This window comes from Somniosus microcephalus, chromosome 21 (assembly GCF_052327205.1).
Source record: "Somniosus microcephalus isolate GS21.2 chromosome 21, FLI_Smic_1.0, whole genome shotgun sequence".
Classification (NCBI taxonomy): Eukaryota; Metazoa; Chordata; class Chondrichthyes; order Squaliformes; family Somniosidae; genus Somniosus; species Somniosus microcephalus.
In genome coordinates this window covers 78,621,001-78,641,176 of record NC_141007.1, presented here as the reverse complement: position 1 = coordinate 78,641,176, position 20,176 = coordinate 78,621,001, and the positions used below count along the sequence as shown (strand labels likewise).

The window sequence follows — 20,176 nt, the reverse complement described above, 5'->3', positions numbered from 1 at the left end:
GTCATGCCAATAAAGCGATTTGAATTGAATTGAATTGAAATTGAGTGTGGAGAGAGTAAAAGCCAAATTGGATTCCTGCCAAACTATAGAACATCCGATCATATCTTCACCCTACAGGCCCTAATTGACAAACACGTTCATCAAAACAAAAGCAAAATCTACGCATGCTTTATAGATTTCCAGAAGGCTTTCGATTCCATCTGGCACGACGGTTTATTCCTGAAACTTATCGAAAGCGGGGTAGGGGGAAAAACATATGATGTAATTAAATCAATGTATACAAACAACAAATGTGCAGTTAAAATTGGAGACAAACAAACAAAATACTTCCCACAGGGGCGGGGGGTGACGCAGGGCTCGCCAATCTCACCGACACTCTTTAATATTTACATAAATGGATTGGCAAAACTACTTGAACAATCTACAGCATCTGGCCTCACCCTATATGAATCCAAGGTTAAATTCCTCCTCTATGCAGATGACCTGGTTCTGCTGTCACCAACTAAGGAGGGTCTACAGCAGAACCTGCATCTGCTGGAGTCGTTCTGCCAGACCTGGGCCCTGACAATAAATCCCCAAAAAACCAAAGTCCTTGTGTTCCAGCAAAGATCCAGACATCAGGGACCCAAAATAAATTTCACACTAGGAACAACCAAAATTGAACAAACCACTAACTACACATACTTGGGCTTAAAAATCAGTTCTACGGGAAATTTCCATCTGGCTGTGAATGAACTGAAAGAGAAAGCAAGAAGAGCTTTCTATGCCATTAAAAAATCAATCCAAATAGAAATCCCAATTAGCATTTGGCTCAACATTTTCAAATCAGTAATTGAACCAATTGCACTCTATGGCAGTGAGGTGTGGGGACCGCTAACACAACAAGAATTTGCAAAATGGGACAAACACCCAATTGAGATCCTACATGCAGAATTCTGTTAAAGTATCCTCCGGACTCAAAGGAAAACCGTAAACAATGCATGCAGGGCAGAACTAGGCCAATATCCATTAATAATCACTATCCAAAAAAGAGCCACCAAATTTTGGAAACACCTAGAAATGAGCAACCCCCACTGCTATCATTACGAAGCCCTGAAATGTCAAGAGAGGACCATAAAGAAGAATACCCTCAGTCAACTAGTCCTGGGACTCAGTGAAGTAACTACTAACACTAACAATAACCAGCCCCAGGACAGTGACAGCGTAACACAAAGAATTCGACCCAACAAAATCGTCGCTAAGCAAAAGGAAAAATATCTGTCATATTGGGCAGAAACAACAAAAACCCAAAGCAAACTCAATTGCTACTTGGCCCTAAACAGACAATACAACATGGCTGATTACCTGACCATGGTAAAGGATAGCAAACTGAGAAAAACTTTGACAATGTACAGACTTAGTGAACATAACCTGGCGATCGAAAAAGGTAGACACAGACAGACCAGGCTACCAAGAGAGGACAGGATATGCTCTCACTGCAGTCAGGGAGTGGTGGAGACAGAGATGCACTTCCTCACAGCTTGTAGAAAATATCAGGGCATCGGGGAGAATTTCTACCCAAAACTCTCACAAATATGCCCGGAATTCAGAAATTTGAATGACGACCAAAAACTCCCATACCTACTAGGGGAAGAAAGAAATTGTGTAACACTAGCGGCACACTATGTTACAGCTTGCCATAAACAGAGGGACAACCACTAAATATAAGAAAAGAGTATATATAAATTATATGAATGTATATTTATACACTCAGGGATATATCTGTTTATACACTGTATGAATAGATCTGCGTGTATGTGTTCAACCACAAATGTTTTTCGATGCTTTGGCAACATAAGATGTACCTTGTCATGCCAATAAAGCGATTTGAATTGAATTGAGAGAGAGAGAGAGAGAGAGCGCGCGAGTGTGGAGAGAGAGCGCGCGAGTGTGGAGAGAGAGCGAGAGAGTGTGGAGAGAGAGCGAGAGAGTGTGGAGAGAGAGCGAGAGAGTGTGGAGAGAGAGCGAGAGAGTGTGGAGAGAGAGCGAGAGAGTGTGGAGAGAGAGCGAGAGAGTGTGGAGAGAGAGCGAGAGAGTGTGGAGAGAGAGCGAGAGAGTGTGGAGAGAGAGCGAGAGAGTGTGGAGAGCGAGAGAGTGTGGCGAGCGAGAGAGTGTGGCGAGCGAGAGAGTGTGGCGAGCGAGAGAGTGTGGCGAGCGAGAGAGTGTGGCGAGCGAGAGAGTGTGGCGAGCGAGAGAGTGTGGCGAGCGAGAGAGTGTGGCGAGCGAGAGAGTGTGGCGAGCGAGAGAGTGTGGCGAGCGAGAGAGTGTGGCGAGCGAGAGAGTGTGGCGAGCGAGAGAGTGTGGCGAGCGAGAGAGTGTGGCGAGCGAGAGAGTGTGGCGAGCGAGAGAGTGTGGCGAGCGAGAGAGTGTGGCGAGCGAGAGAGTGTGGCGAGCGAGAGAGTGTGGCGAGCGAGAGAGTGTGGCGAGCGAGAGAGTGTGACGAGCGAGAGAGTGTGGCGAGCGAGAGAGTGTGGCGAGCGAGAGAGTGTGGCGAGCGAGAGAGTGTGGCGAGCGAGAGAGTGTGGAGAGCGAGAGAGTGTGGAGAGCGAGAGAGTGTGGAGAGCGAGAGAGTGTGGAGAGCGAGAGAGTGTGGAGAGCGAGAGAGTGTGGAGAGCGAGAGAGTGTGGAGAGCGAGAGAGTGTGGAGAGCGAGAGAGTGTGGAGAGCGAGAGAGTGTGGAGAGCGAGAGAGTGTGGAGAGCGAGAGAGTGTGGAGAGCGAGAGTGTGGAGAGCGAGAGAGTGTGGAGAGCGAGAGAGTGTGGAGAGCGAGAGAGTGTGGAGAGCGAGAGAGTGTGGAGAGCGAGAGAGTGTGGAGAGCGAGAGAGTGTGGAGAGCGAGAGTGTGTGGAGAGCGAGAGTGTGTTACAGTGAGGGGTGTGGGGTATATCCGAGTGTTACAGTGAGGGGTGTGGTGTGTATCAGTGTTACAGTGAGGGGTCTGAGGTATATCCGAGTGTTACAGTGAGTGGTGTGAGGTATATCATAGTGTTACAGTGAGGGGTGTGGAGAGAGAGAGAGAGTGTGGAGAGAGGGGGGAGTGTGGAGAGAGGGGGGAGTGTGGAGAGAGGGGGGAGTGTGGAGAGAGGGGGGAGTGTGGAGAGAGGGGGGAGTGTGGAGAGAGGGGGGAGTGTGGAGAGAGGGGGAGTGTGGAGAGAGGGGGAGTGTGGAGAGAGGGGGAGTGTGGAGAGAGGGGGAGTGTGGAGAGAGGGGGAGTGTGGAGAGAGGGGGAGTGTGGAGAGAGGGGGAGTGTGGAGAGAGGGAGTGTGGAGAGAGGGAGTGTGGAGAGAGGGACAACTGGAATACATTACACAAAAAACAACACGACGAATTGGCCATTCAAAACGGAGACACATGAGAAAACCATTTTGAAAAATTATACCAGAAAAACACACTAAGCCCAGAGCAATACCAAATATGCGAAAAACTGGCAAAGCTAGAATTTGCCATAAAAGATAACCAAAACCTGATAGACCCCATAATATCTGAAAAAGAGCTAATTGAAAAACTCAAGGACCTGCGACCAGGAAAAGCTTGTGGTGCAGACGGCATCCTAAGCGAGATGATTAAACACACGGACGATAAAATGAAATTGGCTATACTGAAACTCTTCAACTTGGTTCCGAGTGTCGGTTACTTCCCTGATATCTGGTACAAAGGACTCATAACGCCCATATACAAAAGTGGGGACAAAGTTGACCCAAATAACTATCGAGGCATCTGTGTAAACAGTAACCTGGGGAAGGTTTTCTGTAGTATCATAAACAAAAGACTTATAAACTTCCTTGAGGAGCACAATGTCTTGAGTAAAAGCCAAATTGGATTCCTACCAAACTATAGTACATCAGATCATATCTTCACGCTACAGGCCCTAATTGACAAACATGTTCATCAAAACAAAAGCAAAATTTTTGCCTGCTTTATAGATTTCCAGAAGGCTTTCGATTCCATCTGGCACGACGGTCTATTCTTGAAACTTATTGAAAGTGGTGTAGGGGGAAAAACATATGATGTAATTAAATCAATGTATACAAACAATAAATGTGCAGTTAAAATTGGAGACAAACAAAAAAAATACTTCCCACAGGGGCGTGGTGTGACGCAGGGCTCGCCCATCTCACCGACACTCTTTAATATTTACATAAATGAGTTGGCAAAACTACTTGAACAATCTACAGCACCCGGCCTCACCCTATATGAATCCAAGGTTAAATTCCTCCTCTATGCAGATGACCTGGTTCTGCTGTCACCAACTAAGGAGGGTCTACAGCAGAACCTGGATCTGCTGGAGTCGTTCTGTCAGACCTGGGCCCTGACAATAAACCCCCAAAAAACCAAAGTCCTTGTGTTCCAGCAAAGATCCAGACATCAGGGACCCAGAATAAATTTCACACTAGGAACAACTAAAATCGAACAAACCACTAACTACACATACTTGGGCATAAAAATCAGCTCTACGGGAAATTTTCATCTGGCTGTGAATGAACTGAAAGAGAAAGCAAGAAGGGCTTTCTATGCCATTAAAAGATCAATCCAAATAGAAATCCCAATTAGCATTTGGCTCAAAATTTTCAAATCAGTAATTGAACCAATTGCACTCTATGGCAGTGAGGTGTGGGGACCGCTAACACAACAAGAATTTGCAAAATGGGACAAACACCCAATTGAGATCCTACATGCAGAATTCTGTAAAAGTATCCTCCGGACTCAAAGGAAAACCGTAAACAATGCATGCAGGGCAGAACTAGGCCAATATCCACTAATAATTACTATCCAAAAAAGAGCCACCAAATTTTGGAAACACCTAAAAATGAGCAACCCCCACTGCTATCATTGCGAAGTCTTGAAATGCCAAGAGAGGACCATAAAGAAGAATACCCTCAGTCAACTAGTCCTGGGACTCAGTGAAGCAACCACTAACACTACTAACAATAACCAGCCCCAGGACAGTGACATCGTAGCACAGAGAATTCGACCCAACACAATTGTCACCAAGCAAAAGGAAAAATACCTGTCATATTGGGCAGAAACAACAAAAACCCAAAACAAACTCAATTGCTACTTGGCCCTAAACAGACAATACAACATGGCTGAATACCTGACCATGGTAAAGGATAGCAAACTGAGAAAAACCTTGACAAGGTACAGACTTAGTGAACATAGCCTGGCCATCGAAAAAGGCAGACACAGACAGACCCGGCTGCCAAGAGAGGACAGGATATGCTCTCACTGCAGTCAGGGAGTGGTGGAGACAGAGATGCACTTCCTCACAGCTTGTGGAAAATATCAGGGCATCAGGGAGAATTTCTACCAAAAATTCTCACAAATATGCCCTGAATTCAGAAATTTGAATGACGACCAAAAACTCCCATACCTACTAGGGGAACAGAGAAACTGTGTAACCTTAGCGGCACACTATGTTACAGCTTGCCATAAACAGAGGGACAACCAGTAAACCTAAGAAAAGAGTATATACAAATTATACGAATGTATATTTATACACTCAGGGATATATCTGTTTATACACTGTATGAATAGATCTGCGTTTATGTGTTCAACCATAAATGTTTTTCGATGCTTTGGCAACATAAGATGTACCTTATCATGCCAATAAAGCGATTTGAATTGAATTGAATTGAATTGAGTGTGGAGCGAGCGGAAGGTGAACGATTCCGCTTTAACCGTTTGCCACAACTTGATTTTCCATTTTCTGCTTGTGTCCAGGATCTGTGAGCGCTCGGACAGGATCGGGTTATTCCACTTCCACAACACTGACTTACTCAGTGTCTGCACACCAAGTATATCCCCAAATCCCCAACACCAGTCAGACAGCTCCGCCCTCACCCACCCACCCCCCTACACCCCAACCCCACTACACGTCTACACACCCCACCCCCCCACACACCCCGTATACCCCCCCTAAACCGCCCAGTCACCCGCAGGGTGCCGCCTGCTACTTACTGCTCTCTCTGTTTGGCTGCGAGTGCCTTTGTCTTTTCCTAAGGAAGAAAAAAAACAATTTAGAGGCGTCAAGATCTCCCTGAACTCTAGCGGAGACCAAGCAGAATGTTCCAGCCCTGACATTCCAGGGGGAAGAGCAGTCAGTCTCCCCCCAATACAACAGCGGAGACCCGGCCCACCAACCCGGCCCACCGACCTGGCTACACTGATAGGGTGAGATGAAGACGGGTGGGAGGAGGCTCGTGTGGAGCATCAACACCGGCACGGACCAGTTGGGCCAAATGGCCTGTTTCTTTGCTGCAGATACTGTGGAATTCTTTGTGCGAATCCTCCCCAGTCCCCAATGAGCCCAGTGCTGCCTCAGCCAATCCTCCTGAATCAAGCTGTCCAAATCACAGCTTGGGTGGAAATGATGACAGCGTTGAGGAATGTGATGCTAAAGACTCCGGCATCCCTCACAATGATAGAAACATAGAAACATAGAAGGCAGGAGTAGGCCATTCGGCCCTTCGAGCCTGCTCCGCCATTCAACGAGATCATGGCTGATCATCCAAACCCTTGCACCCGGTCCCTACACCGACAGCCATCCCACCCAAGCCCTATCCCCGTAACCCCACGTATTTAATCCCCCCTAACACTAAGGGTCAAGTTTTTTATCATGGCCAATCAACCTAACCCGCACATCTTTGGACTGTGGGAGGAAACCGGAGCACCCGGAGAAAACCCACGCAAACACGGGGAGAATGTGCAAACCCCACACAGACAGTCACCCGAGGCCGGATTTGAACCCGGGTCCCTGGCGCTGTGAGGCAACAGTGCTAACTGTGCCACCGTGCTGCCCAGAATGATCCAGAATGTGAGGGCCTCAGTCCACGACCGCCAGTGCCGAAGGTTCCAAACTCCACGCGCAGGGGCCCAGCTCAGCATTCCCGCACGCACAGCTCCTCCCACACTGGGGCACAAAGCTACCGGGCGTTACTGAGCTAGAAACCTGGCTGTCAGAGTGTTAGAGTGAGGGGTGTGGGGTATATCAGTGTTACAGTGAGGGGTGTGGGGTATATCAGTGTGTTACAGTGAGTGGTGTGAGGTATATCATAGTGTTACAGTGAGGGGTGTGGGGTGTATCAGTGTTACAGTGAGGGGTGTGGGGTATATCAGTGTGTTACAGTGAGGGCTGTGAGATATATCCGAGTGTTACAGTGAGGGGTGTGGTGTATATCAGTGCTACAGTGAGGGGCGTGGGGTATATCAGTGTTACAGTGAGGGGTGTGGGATATATCAATGTTACAGTGAGGGGTGTGGGGTATATCAGTGTTACAGTGAGGGGTGTAGGGTATATCAGTGTGTTACAGTGAGGGGTGTGGGGTATATCAGTGTTACAGTGAGGTGTGTGTGGTATATCAGTGTTACAGTGAGGGGTGTGGGGTATATCAGTGTTGCAATGAGTGGTGTGGGGTATATCAGACTGCTACAGTGAGGGGTGTGGGGTATATCAGTGTGTTACAGTGAGGTGTGTGGGGTATATCAGTGTTACAGTGAGGGGTGTGGGGTATATCAGTGTTACAGTGAGGGGTGTGGGGTATATCAGTGCGTTACAGTGAGGGGTGTGGGGTATATCAGACTGTTACAGTGAGGGGTATGGGGTATATCCGAGTGTTACAGTGAGGGGTGAGGGGTATCTCAGTGTTACAGTGAGGGGTGAGGGGTATCTCAGTGTTACAGTGAGGGGTGTGGGGTATATCAGACTGTTACAGTGAGGGGTATGGGGTATATCCGAGTGTTACAGTGAGGGGTGAGGGGTATCTCAGTGTTACAGTGAGTGGTGTGGGGTGTATCCGAGTGTTACAGTGAGTGGTGTGGGGTATATCAGTGTTACAGTGAGTGGTGTGGGGTATATCCGAGTGTTACAGTGAGGGGTATATCAGTGTTACGGGAGACGTGAGCGGGAAGCTTAAAAAGGCTTCAGAGACCCAGGTAAGGCCTCAGACCGCGGGTGTCGGCGGGAGGCCAGGTAGGTTCACCAGTCTCCAGTCTCTGAAGTCAGAGGGAAGGAGAGAGGTAAAAAGTAATCCAAGTGTGACATCACCAGAAAGCGGGTAAGTGATTGGTTGGTAAGTATTTCTCTCTTTTTTAAGCTTAAACTATGTGGTTTATAGTTTCTAAGGTGCGATATTCATCATCTAGAATCGGGGCAGAGGGTATTTAAAAATAATATTAATAAATTTAATTAATTACATAGAATGGGAGATCAGGTGATGTGTTGCTGCTGCAATATGTGGGAGCTGGTGGACACCATTGATGCTCACGGTGATCACATTTGCAGTAAGTGTTGGCTGCTCGAGGAATTCCAGCTCCGTGTTGAAGAGCTGGAGTCCGAGCTTCAAACACTGAGGCATATCAGGGAGGGGGAGAGTTACCTGGACTCTGTGTATCAGGGGGTAGTCACACCAATTAGATTAATTAATTCAGATGTAGTCCGTGGCCAGGGACAGGATGGTGTGACTAGAAGTGAGGCAGGTACGGGGATCCAGGAGGTAGTGTTGGAGGAGCCGCAGCCCTTGCTCTTGTCCAACAGGTTTGAGGCTCTTACTCCCTGAGGATAGGAACGGGGACTGCGGGGAGGATGAGCAACCTGGCCACAGCACCGTGGAGCGGGGGACCATTCAAGTGGGGGGAGATAAAAGAAATGTTGTAGTGGTAGGGGATAGTATTGTTAGGGGGATAGATAGAATTCTTTGCAGCTGAGAGCGAGAGTCCCGAAGGCTGTGTTGCCTGCCCGGTGCCAGGGTTAAGGACATCTCCTCTGGGCTGGAGAGAAACTTGGAGTGGGAGGGGGAGGATCCAGTTGTCGTGGTCCATGTTGGTACCAACGACATAGATAGGACAAGGAAGGAGGTTCTGCTGAGGGAGTTTGAGCAGCTAGGGGCCAAATTAAAAAGCAGAACCACAAGGGTAATAATCTCTGGATTACTACCTGAGCCACGTGCAAATTTGGCTAGGACAAATAAAATTAGAGAGTTAAATGCGTGGCTCAAAGACTGGTGTGGGAGAAATGGGTTTTGCTTCCTGGGACACTGGCATCAGTACTGGGACAGGAGAGAGCTGTTCCGTTGGGACGGACTTCACTTGGCCAGTGCTGGGACTAGAATCCTGGCGAATCGAATAACTAGAGCTGTAGAGAGGGCTTTAAACTAATTAGTGGGGGGGAGGTTTTAAGAGAGCGAAAAATAAAAATGACAGCGGAGAAGGCAATAGTGCAAGGTAGCAGTGGGGGAATTAAAAACCAGAGCGTGTCAGGAAGGGACAGAATGTATAATGATAAAGGTAAAGTAGTAAAAGGGGTAAAAGCAGGAATAAATTGTCAGAAAACATATTTGAAAGTTCTTTATCTGAATGCACGCAGCATTCGTAACAAAATTGACGAGTTGACGGTGCAAATAACTACACATGGGTATGATCTGGTGGCCATTACGGAAACATGGCTGCAAGATAATCATGACTGGGAACTAAACATACAAGGGTATTTGACAATTAGGAAGGACAGACAGGAAGGAAAGGGAGGTGGGGTTGCTATGTTAATCAAGGATGGAATCACTGCAATAGTCAGAAATGATATTGGGTCAAAGGATCAGGATAGTGAAACAGTTTGGGTGGAGATAAGGAATAATAAGGGGAAAAAGTCACTCGTGGGCGTAGTCTATAGGCCTCCTAACAGTTGCAACTCTGTTGGTCGGAGTATAAATCAGGAAATAGTTGGGGCTTGTAATAAGGGAACAGCTATAATCATGGGGGATTTTAACTTTCATATTGACTGGACTAATCAAATTGGGCATGGCAGCATTGAGGAAGAGTTCATAGAGTGTATTAGGGACGGGTTCCTTGAGCAGTATGTAACTGAACCAACCAGGGGGCAGGCAATCTTAGATCTGGTCCTGTGTAATGAGACAGGATTAATAAAAAATGTCCTAGTAAAGGATCCCCTTGGAATGAGTGACCATAATATGGTTGAATTCCAAATTCAGTTTGAGGGTGAGAGAGTTGGATCTCAAACCAGCGTACTAAGCTTAAATAAAGGAGACTATGAAGGTATGAGAGTAGAATTGACTAAAGTGGACTGGGAAAACAGATTAAAGTGTAAGACGGTACAAGAGCTGTGGTCTATGTAATGATATCAGCAAATAGTGATGATATTTGTCTGTGTTTGATTACTTATGCCTTACAGCATATTTGTCTGTGTTTTTGATTACTTGTGCCTGACCAGCAGAGGTCATGTGAGAGACAAGCAGTCCAGAGGAGTTTTACTTTCAGTTTCATTCTAGATGCATCACAGCATAGTGTGTTCTGTAAAAAGCTGTAGAAAGTCTTGAACAAGACTTTAGATTAAACAACATTCTCTTTCAGAAATGAGTCTTTATTGAACCCAAAAAGAAATCAAAACATGGTAAGAAATCAAAACAGTCTATATTCAAGGAGATATTTCACATCTTTCAAGATAAATACATTCCACTGAGGAAAAAGGGGAGTAAAAGAAAAGACAGCCATCCGTGGCTTAAAGTAATAAAGGATAGTATTCGACTGAAAACAAGGGCATATAAATTAGCCAAATCTAGTGGGAGGATAGAAGATTGGGAAGCATTTAAAAGCCAGCAAACAATAACTAAAAGATTAATTAAGAAAGGGAAGATAGATTATGAAAGTAAACTAGCAAAAAATATAAAAACAGATAGCAAGAGTTTCTACAGCTATATAAAAAGAAAAAGGGTGGCTAAAGTGAACGTTGGTCCCTTAGAGGATGGGACTGGGAAACTAGTGGTGGGGAACATGGAGATGGCAAAGACGCTGAACAAATATTTTGTATCAGTCTTTACAGTAGAGGACACTAAAAATATCCCAACACTGGACAAACAGGGGGCAATGGGGTGGGGAGGAGCTAAACACGATTAAAATCACTAAGGAGATGGTACTCAGTAAAATAATGGGACTTAAGGCGGATAAATCCCCCGGACCTGATGGCCTACATCCTAGGGTCTTGAGAGAAGTGGCGGTAGGGATTGTGGATGCACTGGTGATCATTTTCCAGAACTCCCTGGACTCAGGAAAGGTCCCGGCAGATTGGAAAACTGCTAATGTAACACCCTTATTTAAGAAGGGAAGTAGACAAAAAGCTGGAAACTATAGACCAGTTAGCCGAACATCTGTGGTTGGTAAAATGTTGGAGTCCATTATTAAGGAAACAGTAACAGAGCATTTGGATAAACATAATTTAATAGGACAGAGTCAGCATGGTTTTACGAAGGGGAAGTCGTGTTTGACAAATTTGCTCGAATTCTTTGAGGATGTAACAAACAGGGTGGATAAAGGGGAACCAGTGGATGTGGTGTATTTGGACTTCCAAAAGGCATTTGACAAGGTGCCACACAAAAGATTACTGATCAAGATAAAAAATCACGGGATTGGGGGTAATATACTGGCATGGGTGGAAGATTGGCTATCTAACAGAAAACAGAGAGTTGGGATAAATGGTTCGTTCTCGGGCTGGCAATCAGTAACGAGTGGTGTTCCGCAGGGGTCAGTGCTGGGACCCCAACTCTTTACAATCTATATTAACGATTTGGAGGAAGGGACCGAGTGCAACATATCCAAGTTTGCCGACGATACAAAGATGGGAGGGAAAGCAGTGAGTGAGGAGGACATAAAAAACCTGCAAAAGGACATAGACAGGCTAAGTGAGTGGGCAGAGATTTGGCAGATGCAATATAATGTTGGAAAGTGTGAGGTTATGCACTTTGGCAGAAAAAAATCAAAGAGCAAGTTATCTAAATGGAGAGAAACTGCAAAGTGTTACAGTACAAAGGGATCTGGGGGTCCTGGTGCATGAAACACAGAAGGTTAGTATGCAGGTGCAGCAGGTGATCAGGAAGGCCAATGGAATCTTGGCTTTTATTGCAAGGGGGATGGAGTATAAAAACAGGGAAGTCTTGCTGCAGTTATACAGGGTATTGGTGAGGCCACACCTGGAATACTGTGTGCAGTTTTGGTTTCCATATTTAAGAAAAGATATACTTGCTCTCAAGGCGGTTCAGAGAAGGTTCACTCGGTTGATTCCAGAGATGAGGGGGTTCACGTATGAGGAAAGGTTGAGTAGGTTGGGACTCTACTCATTGGAGTTCAGAAGAATGAGAGGCGATCTTATCGAAACATATAAGATTGTGAGGGGGCTTGATCGGGTGGATGCGGTGAGGATGTTTCCACTGATGGGTGAGACTAGAACTAGGGGGCATAATCTTAGAATAAGGGGCTGCCCTTTCAAAACTGAGATGAGGAGAAACTTCTTCACTCAGAGGGTAGTAAATCTATGGAATTTGCTACCCCAGAGAGCTGTGGAAGCTGCGACATTAAATAAATTTAAAATGGAGATAGACATTTTCCTAGCAGATAAGGGAATTAGGGGTTACTGGGAGAGGGCAGGGAAGTGGACGTGAGTCTAGATTCAGATCAGCCATGATCCTATTGAACGGCGGAGCAGGCCCGAGGGGCCGTATGGCCTACTCCTGCTCCTATTTCTTATGTTCTTATGTTACAGTGAGGGGTGTGGGGTATATCAGAGTGTTACAGTGAGGGGTGTGGGGTATATCCGAGTGTCACAGTGAGGGATGTGGGGTATATCAGTGTTACAGTGAGGGATGTGGGGTATATCAGTGCTACAGTGAGGGGTGTGGGGTATATCAGTGTTCCAGTGAGGGGTGTGGGGTATATCAGTGTTACAGTGAGGGGTGTGGGATATATCAGTGTTACAGTGAGGGGTGTGGGGTATATCAGTGTGTTACAGTGAGGGGTGTGGGGTATATCAGTGTTACAGTGAGGAGTGTGGGGTATATCAGTGTGTTACAGTGAGGGGTGTGGGGTATATCAGTGTTACAGTGAGGGGTGCGGGGTATATCAGTGTTACGGTGAGGGGTGTGGGGTATATCAGTGTTACTGTGAGGGGTGTGGGGTATATCCGAGTGTTACAGTGAGGGGTGTGGGGTATATCAGAGTTACGGTGAGGGGTGTGGGGTATATCAGTGTTACAGTGAGGGGTGTGGGGTATATCAGTGTTACGGTGAGGGTTGTGGGGTATATCAGTGTTACTGTGAGGGGTGTGGGGTATATCCGAGTGTTACAGTGAGGGGTGTGGGGTATATCAGAGTTACGGTGAGGGGTGTGGGGTTTATCAGTGTTACAGTGAGGGGTGTGGGGTTTATCAGTGTTACAGTGAGGGGTGTGGGGTATATCAGTGTTACAGTGAGGGGTGTGGGGTATATCAGTGTTGCAGTGAGGGGTGTGGGGTATATCAGTGTTACAGTGAGGGGTGTGGGGTATATCAGTGTTACAGTGAGGGGTGTGGGGTATATCAGTGTTACTGTGAGGGGTGTGGGGTATATCCGAGTGTTACAGTGAGGGGTGTGGGGTATATTTGGATTGCTGTCCCTAACATTCATTAAACAGAAGAGAAACATGTGCACTGACCCACATCACTGTTTGGATCTGGCTCGCTATCCTCAACAAGAGCTTGCGGAAATCTGCTGGGTGGAAGGATGTGGCCGAGTGCTGGATGCAGAGACTGAGCAGGAAGGCTGGAGTCAGCTTGAAGTCCATGGTGTCCTCCTCCGGCGTGTCAATGATCCTGTTCAATAGTGCGTCTTCCTGTGATAGATCGTACGTGAAAATGTATTCTGTGCCCTCTGAGTCCCGTAGTCTGGGGATCGCCAGCTTTAGCCGAGAAGTCGTGTCCCCGCTCCGACTGTCCTGGATCGTGCAGCCGCACATCTTGCACTTCAGCTCGCCCCCAGGGCTCAGGCACAGGACGGGAGATGGGAACCAGGCTGGTCTCTGGCCGTGGTGCGAGCTGGCGAGGGTGGGGTCCTTGTACATGAAGAGGTAGTGGGCGCCCATCCCCAGCAGGTCGCCCGCGTGTAGCCGCGTCTCCTTGTCAAGCGGGACCCCGTTGTGGGTGACTGGTGCGCCTTTCCCGGGCCTCACCAGTGTCACCACCTCACCGCTTTCCCCGCCAGGTCTCAGCTCCTGCCGTCGCACGCAGCAGTGTCTCGGCAAGATGTCCGGGGCCGACAGCGGGATGTCCACCTTCGCCCGCTCCTCCTCCTTGCCTCTCGACTCATCCAAGTAGCGGCCAAATATGTGGCTGGTTCCACTCAGCACGTAAATGACAAAATCCTGGAATCAAACACAAGGAACACGTGTGAGTGAGTGAGCGCGAGAGAGAGCGAGCGAGCGCGAGAGAGCGAGCGAGCGCGAGAGAGGGAGCGAGCGCGAGAGAGGGAGAGCGCAGGGGAGAGAGAGACAGAGCGAGCGAGAGGGGAAGGGAGCGAGAGGGGAAGGGAGCGAGAGGGGATGGGAGCGAGAGGGGAAGGGAGCGAGAGGGGAAGGGAGCGAGAGGGGAAGGGAGCGAGAGGGGAAGGGAGCGGGGGAGAGCGAGCGAAAGCGAGAAGGAGAGAGAGAAAGAGAGCGAGTGAGAGAAAGTGAGTGAGTGAGAGAGAGAGAGAGAGCCAGAGCAAGAGAGAGAGCGCGAGAGAAAGAGTGACAGAGCGAGGGAGCGTGAGCCAGGGCCGGGGCCTGGGAGGGGGCCAGGGAGAGAGAGCAAGGGAGAGAGAGCGAGCGCGAGAGCGAGCAAGCGAGAGAGAGTGAGAGAATGAGAGACAGCGAGATAGCGAGAGGGAGAGCTAGAGAAAGAGAGTGAGTGAGTGAGAGAGTGAGAGTGAAACAGAGAGATAGATCGAGAGAGCGCGAGTGAGACAGTGAGACAGAGAGACAGCAAGCGAGAAAGACAGAATTGTATTTCTACAGCACCTTTCACGACCACTGGACGTCCCAAAGCGCTTTACAGCCAATGAAGTGCTTTTGAAGATAGTCACTGTTGTAATGTAGGAAACGCGGCAGCCAACTTGCACACAGCAAGCTCCCACAAACAGCAATGTGATAATGACGTGGTAATTTGTTTTAGTGATGTTGATTGAGGGACAAATATTGGCCAGGACACCGGGTATAACTCCCCTGCTCCTCTTCAAACAGTGCCATGGGATCTTTTACGACGACCTGAGAGAGCAGACAGGGCCTCAGTTTAACGTCTCATCCGATAGTGCAGCACTCCCTCAGTGCTACCCCTCCGACAGTGCGGCGCTCCCTCAGTACTGCCCCCTCCGATAGTGTGGCGCTCCCTCAGTACTGCCCCCTCCGATAGTGCAGCGCTCCCTCAGTACTGCCCCTCCGACTGCAGCGCTCCCTCAGTACTGCCCCTCCGACTGCAGCACTCCCTCAGTACTGCCCCTCCGACAGTACAGCACTCCCTCAGTACTGCCCCTCCGACTGCAGCGCTCCCTCAGTACTGCCCCTCCGACAGTACAGCACTCCCTCAGTACTGCCCCTCCGACAGTACAGCACTCCCTCAGTACTGCCCCTCCGACAGTGCAGCGCTCCCTCGGTACTGCCCCTCCGACAGTGCGGCGCTCCCTCGGTACTGCCCCTCCGACAGTGCGGCGCTCCCTCAGTACTGCCCCTCCGACAGTGCAGCGCTCCCTCAGTACTGCCCCTCCGATAGTGCAGCGCTCCCTCAGTACTGCCCCTCCGACAGTGCAGCGCTCCCTCAGTACTGCCCCTCCGACAGTGCATCGCTCCCTCAGTACTGACCCTCCGACAGTGCGGCGCTCCCTCAGTACTGCCCCTCCGACAGTGCGGCGCTCCCTCAGTACTGCCCCTCCGACAGTGCGGCGCTCCCTCAGTACTGCCCCTCCGACAGTGCGACGCTCCCTCAGTACTGCCCCTCCGACAGTGCGGCGCTCCCTCAGTACTGCCCCTCCGACAGTGCGGCGCTCCCTCAGTACTGCACTGGGGTGTCAGCCTGGATTTTGTGCTCAAGCCTCTGGAGCGGGTCTTGAACCCACGAGCTTCTGACTCGGATGCAAGAGTGCTGCCCACTGAGCCACGGCTGAGTGAGCAAGAGAGACTGTGAGAGAGCGCGAGTGAGAGAGAGACAGAGAGCGAGAGAGAGAATGAGAGCGAGAGGAGAGCAAGAGGAGAGTGAGCGAGAAGATGAGAGAGCGAGTTTGAGTGTAAGAGAGTGAGAGTAAGAGAGAGCAAGAGAAAGAGAGCGAGAGAGAGCAGATGACTGGCAGTGGAGGGAGAGTTGCTTTGAATAAGTTGGTAGTTAACGTTCGCAGACCCGCTCTCACCTGCCTGGAACTGTAACCCTGGAGTAGCAAGAAGTAGGGGAACTCGAAGGGTGGGTGTACCGAGTACTGGGTGGAACTGTCGTCGCTGCTTTCAGTCTCCTCTTTCTCGATGCTGAGACACGGCCGATCTTTGTCCCCCTCAGGGTCCAGGGCTTCGATCTGAGCACTCCGGATGCTCTGCCTCGTTTCTCTGGTCTTCATCGATAGATTCAGCTCACTGACACTCCGCCAAAGAGCAAAGCTGCTTTCGATCTCCTCTTCTGTCAGAGCTGATGATGCGCGTGCCCGAGTCATTTGCAGCCTGCGAGCCTGGGCATTGATCCCTGCGAGGGCAATGAGGAGCCATCAGGGCATGGGGGAAGTATCATAGCATAACGCAGCACGGGGGAGGTATCAGAGCGTGACGCAGCACGGGGGAGGTATCAGGGCGTGACGCAGCACAGGCTCATCGGTGTCGGTCTCTCTCCGCCTGTCCCTCTGTCGGTCTCTCTCCGCCTGTCCCTCTGTCGGTCTCTCTCCGCCTGTCCCTCTGTCGGTCTCTCTCCGCCTGTCCCTCTGTCGGTCTCTCTCCGCCTGTCCCTCTGTCGGTCTCTCTCCGCCTGTCGCACGGTGGCATAGTGGTTAGCACTGTTGCCTCACAGCGCCAGGGACCCGGGTTCAAATCCGGCCTCGGGTGACTGTGCAAACTCCACACAGACATTCTCCCCGTGTTTGCGTGGGTTTTCTCCGGGTGCTCCTGTTTCCTCCCACAGTCCAAAGATGTGCGGGTTAGGTTGATTGGCCATGATTAAAATTGGCCCTTAGTGTTAGGGGGGATTAAATACGTGGGGTTATGGGGATAGGGCTTGGGTGGGATGGCTGTCGGTGTAGGGACCGGGTGCTAGGGTTTGGATGATCAGCCATGATCTCGTTGAATGGCGGAGCAGGCTCGAAGGGCCGAATGGCCGACTCCTGCTCCTATCTTCTATGTTTCTATGTCCCTCTGTCGGTCTCTCTCCCCGCCTGTCCCTCTGTCAGTCTCTCTCCGCCTGTCGCTCTGTCGGTCCCCCCCCGCCTGTCCCTCTCCGCCTGTCCGTCTGTCAGTCTCTCTCCGCCTGTCCCTCTGTCGGTCTCCCCCCGCCTGTTGCCCTGTCAGTCTCCCCCTGCCTGTCGCCCTGTCAGTCTCTCTCCGCCTGTCGCCCTGTCAGTCTCTCTCCGCCTATCCCTCTGTCGGTCTCTCTCCGCCTGTCCCTCTCTCAGTCTCCCCCCCCGCCTTCACCCTGTCGCCACCTGTCCCTCAGCCGGTGACCCGTTACCTGCTGTCACCGTGTCTTTTTCTTTTGCTGCGATTTCTTCCACATCCACCTTCCTGCGGATTTCGAACCTCCGAGCGAAGCCCTCCTTCGGTTTCCAGAGTGATTGCAGAATGAGGGGCTTCTCACCGTCACTCACAACCCGGAAACATTCCGTCCTCCATTGGTGGTCCTCATCCGACTGCCCAATCACATCGCACAGGACGTAGTCACTGCCAGAACTCTTGTCCAGGGAATATCTGATAACATCAAACACAAGCCTTCTGCTCAAATCACCACTCGCATTAGATACAGAGTGAAGCTCCCTCTACACTGAAATAACAACTGAAAGTGCTGGAAACACTGAGCAGGTCAGGCAGCATCGAGGGGAGAGAAACAGAGTCAATGTTTCAGGTCGAATCCTCCACACTGTTCCTTCAATGTGCTTTGCTGAACCCACTATGATATCAGTGTGACATGTGGCCTCTCAGAGAGAGTTTACCACCAGGGGCAGTTTTGCATTGTGTGGCAAAGGCCGAGGAAGCTGCGACTCGCCAAGCCCACTCCATGTCGGCTTGACAGAGGAGACTTTCACCACCTCCATCTCAGGTGGCCCCAAGTCCCAGAGTTTTCTCTCTATTTTTTTGCCTCAACTTGCACCAAACAGGACCGACCTCAAATCTGCAAGACCTCTGTCCTCTCAAACCCAGTGAAAGTACAATGAGCTGGGGGCCACGAGGGCCGAGAGACTTTGCTGGCCTTGGCACAGAATGAAATGAATGATGAGTTTATTGTAAGCAAGGAGCTGGCCCGGGTGCTGGCAGGGTACAGGGTGGGAGCAGGGCCTGTGTTTTACGATGATGTGCTGAGCCTGCTTTGGGGAATTGCCCCTTGTTATTTCCCACTTGGTGCCCCCCTCACCCAACTAGAACAGACTGGATATTCGGCACTGGGAGGGATCACATCCCCCCCCCCCCCCGTCGCATCGAGATTTAGGTGGTCTCGTAAAACGTACGCTGGCAAATCGGCAGCTCTGCCTGATTCAAAACTTCCGGAGAACCCAGACCCCGTCTGCTCTCTCAGGTGGACGTAAAAAGATCCCATGGCCCTATTTGGAAGAGGAGGAGGGGAGTTCTCCCCAGTGCCCAGGCTAATATTTATCCCTCAACCAACATCACTAAAACAGATTATCTGGTCATTATCACATTGCTGTTTGTGGGAGCTTGCTGTGCGCAAATTGGCTGCTGCGTTTCCTACATTACAACAGTGACTACACTTCAAAAAGTACTTCATTGGCTGTAAAGTACTTTGGGACGTCCTGAGGTGGTGAAAGGTGCTGGAGAAATGCGAGTCTTTCCGGTCAATGGGAAAGTGAATCGGACGTGGTGTCAAACAGGCTGCCCGTCTTACGCTCCTGCCCGAGGCGATTCCCTACCCTTCAGCCTCCTACCGAAACACGAAGCAAAGCATCGAAAGGAATGGCAAGTACCAACCTCTCCAGCGCCTCCTTCACCAGCTCCTGCGCACTGGAGCAGGGCGTCGCCAGGACACTCTTGTAGTTGGCGCCTGCGCAGATCTCATGGCCGAAGATCTTGAGCACCCCGGGGGCTGTGACCTGCGTGGAGAGCTCCGTGGGGTCGTCCGTGGCTCCGTCTCCTCCCTCCTCATCGCCCGACTTCTCGTCCTTGAAGCTGCGGCCCCTGAACACCGTGGCCAGGCCCCTGTTGTGCCGCTTGATCTTGCTCCGAGCCGGCTGCCTCACCCCAAAACCTTCACTGGATTTGACTGTGGTGTCCGACAAACTGGACCTGGGAAGAAAGAATCTCTTGGTTAACGCAGCCCCTCTCTGGTCCAGCGGCTAGACTGAGCGCTTGCTGAGCTACACAGCACAGGAGGATCCCAAGATCGGTGCCCAGTTAGACAATCTCACCCGAGGGCTGTGGTCGGAGTGCAACACTGGTGTAAGGAGAGGAACAATCGGTCCAGGCTTCTGGTTTTGCCCCACTATCCAGTAGCTCCTGCGAGGGAGTGTGCATATGTGGATGCCTGACAAAGTCTGACCTTCCCAGCCTTGAACTGGCCTTTGCCACCCATGAGATTGATAGACAAGGAATGGCCGCTCCCTGTTAGCTTCACCCTGCCCTGTACAAACCATGTGCTCTCTGCCTGTTTGAGCTGCCACTCACCGCTCGATAAGTTGTGGCTCTGTTTTGTTGTGTAAATATCATCCCACACTCTCAGTCCTTGGCACTCCCTCGAAATTGTTGTCGGACTCCCAGATCTCATTGTACTAACTCCGCTTCAGACTTAACCCCGCACGGGTGTCAGCATCACGCCAGAGAGAGCACTTGCTCAGAGAACGCAACGCCACTCCCGTGCCCTCTCCCTCATGTACGGACTCTCAAAAACAGACACTTTTCCAGGAAAGGTCTGTAACCAACCCACTCAATATCCTGCCTGTTACACCCAGGCAGCCCCCACACCTGCTACTCAGTCCCGAAGGTGAGGGTTGTGCCCTGTGCTGCCAGCTCACACTCACCCTGTGCCCTCTGACACCTCACCAACCTTCTGTGTGAGCCCAGCATGTCAGCAGCACAATCACAGCTCACACTGAGTCTGTCCTCAGCTAATGCTCACAACTCACAGACACACACACTCACACACTCTCGCTCTCACACTCACAC

The 20,176-nt window shown here is 50.1% G+C and overlaps 1 protein-coding gene across 3 annotated transcripts in view; it reads right to left on the bottom strand.

The window, feature by feature from the left end:
• Window positions 1-20,176, bottom strand: part of LOC147102997 (ras-associating and dilute domain-containing protein-like) — a 148,010-nt gene that overhangs the window by 94,636 nt on the left and 33,198 nt on the right. For all 3 annotated transcript variants that reach the window (XM_085964020.1, XM_085964019.1, XM_085964018.1), the window contains exons 2-6: window positions 18,986-19,300; window positions 17,517-17,752; window positions 16,222-16,544; window positions 13,505-14,209; window positions 5,996-6,033 (exon numbers count right to left, since the gene is read on the bottom strand). In XM_085964020.1, coding sequence (XP_085820146.1) covers window positions 5,996-6,033; window positions 13,505-14,209; window positions 16,222-16,544; window positions 17,517-17,752; window positions 18,986-19,300 — 1,617 coding nt within the window. The remainder of the gene's footprint in view (window positions 1-5,995; window positions 6,034-13,504; window positions 14,210-16,221; window positions 16,545-17,516; window positions 17,753-18,985; window positions 19,301-20,176) is intronic.